The 4,979-nt window shown below is 45.2% G+C and overlaps 1 protein-coding gene across 1 annotated transcript in view; it reads right to left on the bottom strand.

The window, feature by feature from the left end:
- The window catches only part of ROR1 (receptor tyrosine kinase like orphan receptor 1), a 194,651-nt gene continuing 189,672 nt past the window's right edge, over positions 1–4,979 (bottom strand). Inside the window, exon 9 of the mRNA XM_018553870.1 lies at positions 1–1,432. Within this exon, the coding sequence (XP_018409372.1) occupies positions 8–1,432 (1,425 nt within the window). The 3' untranslated portion in view covers positions 1–7. The remainder of the gene's footprint in view (positions 1,433–4,979) is intronic.

Below are 4,979 nucleotides of genomic sequence, written 5' to 3'. Positions count from 1 at the left end.
GCAAGTTTTACAATTCTGCGGAAATCATTGAGTCGTGTCCGTGGATATTAGAATCTTCTAAAAAAGATGACTGTTTGGAGTCCATTTTGTAGGATTTGTTTCCTTTGCTTCCAAAGGACTGTACTCCTATACTACTTGGATGGCTTTGCATAGACATATGGGATAGCAAAGGGATGTTGGCATCTTGGGTGGATCCAGAAGATGGTAAGCTGGTCACGTGACCCGTACTGGTCGACCCGCTGGCACTACTTGGGGAGCGGCTCTTTGGAGGAGGGCAATGCTGGATGACTCTCGGAGGCCCTGGTTGTTGGTAGTGAGCAGTAGGGAAAGCAGCATATCCTGGTGGGATAGGGTACCCGTTGATTGGTATAAATCTCTGGTTTTGAGGTAAAGGAGGCCCAATAAAGCCAGTAATTTGGGCCTGTGGCATACCTTGGGGAGAGAAAAATACATTTGGATATCTTTGATTGCTTAAATTGCTAACAGGGCTGGCACTCAGCGACGTTGTCTGAGTTGTAGCATTACCACCAGAAGGAGTAGTTGAACTTGTGTGACTTGAAAGTCCTTCCCATGACCTTAGTCTCATATGGATGTCCTTAAACCTTGGTCTCCGAGAGGGAATTTCCTGCCAACATTCTGTCATCAGACTATATATTCTAGGAGGACAGTCCTCAGAACATGGAAGGAGTTGCCTCTTCCGGACCATCTCTATAACTTCTTGATTGCTGAAGCCATAGTAAGGCTGAAGGCCAAAGCTAAATATTTCCCATAGGACCACTCCGTAAGACCAAATATCTGAATCGGTGGAGAATTTTCCGTACATTATTGCCTCTGGAGGCATCCATCGAATTGGAAGGAGAGATTTATTTTGGACCCGGTAATAATCAGCCGAGTATATTTCTCTAGAAAGTCCGAGGTCAGAGATTTTAATGTGCAATTGTTCTCCAACCAATATATTTCGAGCTGCTAGATCTTTATGGACAAAGAAGTGACTTGAGAGGTACTCCATCCCAGCCGCGATCTGGAAGGCAATATGCAGAAAATCTCCATGATCGAGGCTAGATTTAACCGTGCCATCCTCATCGCTACTGCAACCAACGTCGGAATGGGGGGACCTCATAATGAGGAATTCATGTAGGTCTCCATGGTTCATGTACTCGAACAACATGCATACAGGCTGCTCCTGAGTTACAACCCCAAGAAGACACACAACGTTGTGGTGATGTAACTCAGCCATAAGAGAGGTCTCTTGCTGAAATTCCGACCACTGTTGCGGATTGCTGTAATCCTTCAAGGTCTTGATGGCAACAAGCTGAGCATGGTCCATTCCCGGGAGGTACAGGTGACCTTTGTAGATCTTTCCAAATGTGCATTCGCCCAGTTCTTCCATAAACCTCACTGCGGACAAGGGGAGCTCCTTTGCTTTGGTCTGCTAAAGGGAAGAAGAGGAACAAAAGTGATTAGTAGTACTACTTATTGTTTCATACCAAACAAGCTGCAGTATATTATATTATTGTTCGTAGGTTTAGTAACACTTTAAAAAGACCCTGTCAACAGACCAATCATTTCAACAAAATTATTCACATAGGATTATATGTAACTGCATGATTTTTATGCATGTTATTTACCTGTAATAACGTTCTTGTGTTGACATCAAAAAGCATTAAGACTGCTGCTGTGTGCCGCCACCTTGCCATGCGATCTCAGCAGCCCTGGCAGACTCAAGTAAAGGTCTACAGCAGTGGTAAGCAAACCCCAAACCTCCAGCTGTGGTGAAAGTACAAATCCCATCATGTATCTGCCTCTGGAAGTTGTGCCTATGGCTGTAAGTGGTGTCTGCAGGCGGGTGCACGCGTCCATAGACTAACCTTGCGTCTCTGCTCATCTACCGGCCTGAGAATCCGAACTGCGCATGCGCCCGCCCCAAGATCCTTTGCAGCCGCACGAGCAGTTCCTGATTCTCGGCGCGGGAGCGCGCAGCGATAACGAGGAAAGTTTAAACCGCTGCTAAAGCGGGTTTTTAAAAATAAATAACTTTTTGCCTATATCTACTGCTCGCTAACCGGAGGGTTTAGAACCCTTTAAGGTTCTTGAAAGGATTTTTGAGATTTAACTGCGGAGTCTAGTGTCACTTTAAACTTTTAGTAGGCCACATTTGCCATAATGCTCCAAAGTCAGGGTCATGGGTCTGTCATATTTGCTCTGAATCATGTTGGTATTGATAACAGCATAGAGCTACATATTATTATAAAATAGACTTGCTCCTGATTACACAGTGTTAACCTCACACTGCATGCAGCCTCCCATAAATCTCACTGACAAATTCCTCTCCATCTATTAATAGTTCTATAATCAGCCACTGGGCGCAATTAAACACTGGAAACTATTTGACTTTCTACATAGAAGCAAACAGATTCCTCCACGCTGGTTTCTTTACGGAGATTTACAGAACCGCCACTGAGGGATAACCTTTAAGGCTCTGTTGCCTCTTACTATGAACACTTGTTACCCATTCAAGAGGAACGACACCATAATCTAAAGATTTTGTTTTGGGTGAAGATGCAGAAATCAAACCAATAATAGGTTAAAGGAGATGGTTTAAAATCGTGTCAGGAGGGTGCGTACCCAATGGCAGTCTTCCTGTGGATGAAATTTTATTTCATTGCAGTGTCACATGCTAAAAGTACTCTTATTGGTCGGATTTAAATAATTGCAACAATTTTATGAGCCATGGGGAAAATAAGACCTAATCTCAGATGACAAGTGTTTTCTGATATAGCACCCAGAGGTCCAACACGCCCCCCTCACTAAATCAGAGCTAGTACTTCCCTGTCAGTAAATCTCATGCTGCCTGTTGGTTGGAGAGCGCTGGCTTTGACAGCAGGGGAGTGTCATATCTCTGCAGAGAGACCACTGCTTCCCCACAGAGAGCAAGGGTCCTTCTATGCAGCAGGCTGGCAATGGACCAGCTTTTTAACTATGTCTGTGGCTGCTTTATATACTAAACCAAAGGTAAGTCTGTGATTACTTATTTTTATGCACCTAGAATGTATTTAGCTGACCTAAACTGTGAGTTCAGTTGGGCTTTATATTGGATCTCCAGACAAATAAGAACTACAGGACATCAGTTAGAGGCCCTCTGTATGCAGTGGTGTCACAAGGAGGGTGTGGGCCACACCAGGTGGCACCATCAGAGGGGGTGACACCAAAATGACTGACAGTCATTATGGTGTCACCCGCTCTTAATAGTCGTACACCAACCAAGAGCCCAACAGTAGCATGAGAGAGAGGGTAGGACTCAGCAACATGTCTGATCCTGCCGGGTCAATATCCCCTCCTCTCTTTGCTGGCATCCATCACCAAGATGGCCACTGGCAGTGAAGTACATCACCGTGCATGTGTGATGACATCACACCACAGAAGTCATAACGCATACATGGCAGCTGCACCAGGTGACACCGACCCCGGCGCCGCTGCTGTCTCTATGGGTTCTACCTTTGTAAGTATTCTCCATGTACCACCCCTTTGCCAAATTATGCCCTATGTTAAGATGAGTATAGGAAAAAATGGCCGCTGTTCTGCTTCCTTAGTCACTCTCCCATCTTGATAATTGGACAATCAAGCAGCAGATCACTGCTGAGGTCCTCAGCTTCTGTAAACAACATCAGCGTTGGGCTGACCAGCACTGTGCAAAACCATAAAGCCCTCATTGACTCAACTTCCCACCCTATCCCAGTCTGAGCCCTGCGGTGCATGGGTTTACAGGAAGCTTATCTGCCTGCAAGACGAACTGCACCAGAACCTGATCATAATATTGGCAGCCCAAATAAGTCCCAAATGCAATTACCATGCAACGTACAAGGCTCAACTTCCTTCACCTTCCCTGACTGAGACAAATCCTCCTTCTTTTGTGTCTCACAAGCTCCCCCTCCCAGACACTGCAGCTAGTTAGCTTCCAAAAAGCAGTGGGTGGGGTTAGGTGTGGCCAGGTGCTGATTGACAAGCTACATTGCTGAGAGCCACACTCCCTGCCGCATTTTTTTCTCATCCCATTGTAGTGCAAGTAGGCACAATCTACCTGAGAGTGACAACCCGGCTCTGAATTACGGAGCAGTGCAGCATAATTGCCACCCCATCACAGAAAGCTGCATTAGGTAGACTCCACTGACAGGTACTTGTGGGACTTTGCAGGGAGACTAAGAGAGAACTGTAATTATATATGTAGTTATAATCTAGTGCTGTACCCCATAAATGTAATTAATCGGAGGCCATTGTTCTACTTTAGCAGCTGAACTGACATTACCGCAGTAGGCACGGTGTTATTATCTATTGCAACGGTTATAACTATTCAACAGCTTCAACCTTCCACATGAAAAAGTGACTACAAGTCCTCAAACACAGATAACTTATTGGCCTTTAATTTTTAACATATCAGCTTGAAGTTAAAAGCCCTGTACAGACAATACCCGAGATTAGGCCGGTGGGGAGAGTCACATGACGGAGCTGGTCTCATGCATGGCGATGGCAGGAAATGAGCTGTGTTGTCAAAGCCCAGATGGTTTACATTACCCAAATCCTGAAGGCCAAACTTGTTTAGATCCTGATATATAGTAAATGATATTTCAGCCGATGAACGTGTGATGGCCTCCGAATGACCTTCTCTTGACTAAACCGGGATCACAGAAGACTCGCTAATGAAGGGAACCCATTAAGATCTGGCAGTCCCGAGTCTTCCCAAGCCAATGGGAACTGCCCATGAAGAGGCTCCGTCGTGTTTGACAAGTACGTGTTGTATGACGAAGTTAATAACACACGGGAGAAACATATGTATGTGTACGTTGGAGTTAGACCAGGGCCAGGATAAACATTCTATAATGGAAAATTCAATCCGGCTGTTCGTGTCTTTGCCATCAGTATCTTCATTTTATTGGAGAAGGCAAGGATTAGCTTTATTAGACCCATTGTCTGGGGAATCAAAA

The sequence above is a fragment of the Nanorana parkeri genome, unplaced genomic scaffold, assembly GCF_000935625.1.
Source record: "Nanorana parkeri isolate BGI_ZX_2015 unplaced genomic scaffold, ASM93562v1 scaffold131, whole genome shotgun sequence".
In the NCBI taxonomy this organism is placed as follows: Eukaryota; Metazoa; Chordata; class Amphibia; order Anura; family Dicroglossidae; genus Nanorana; species Nanorana parkeri.
The sequence above is the reverse complement of the archived record's forward strand: the minus strand, read 5'-3'. Positions and strand labels throughout refer to the sequence as shown.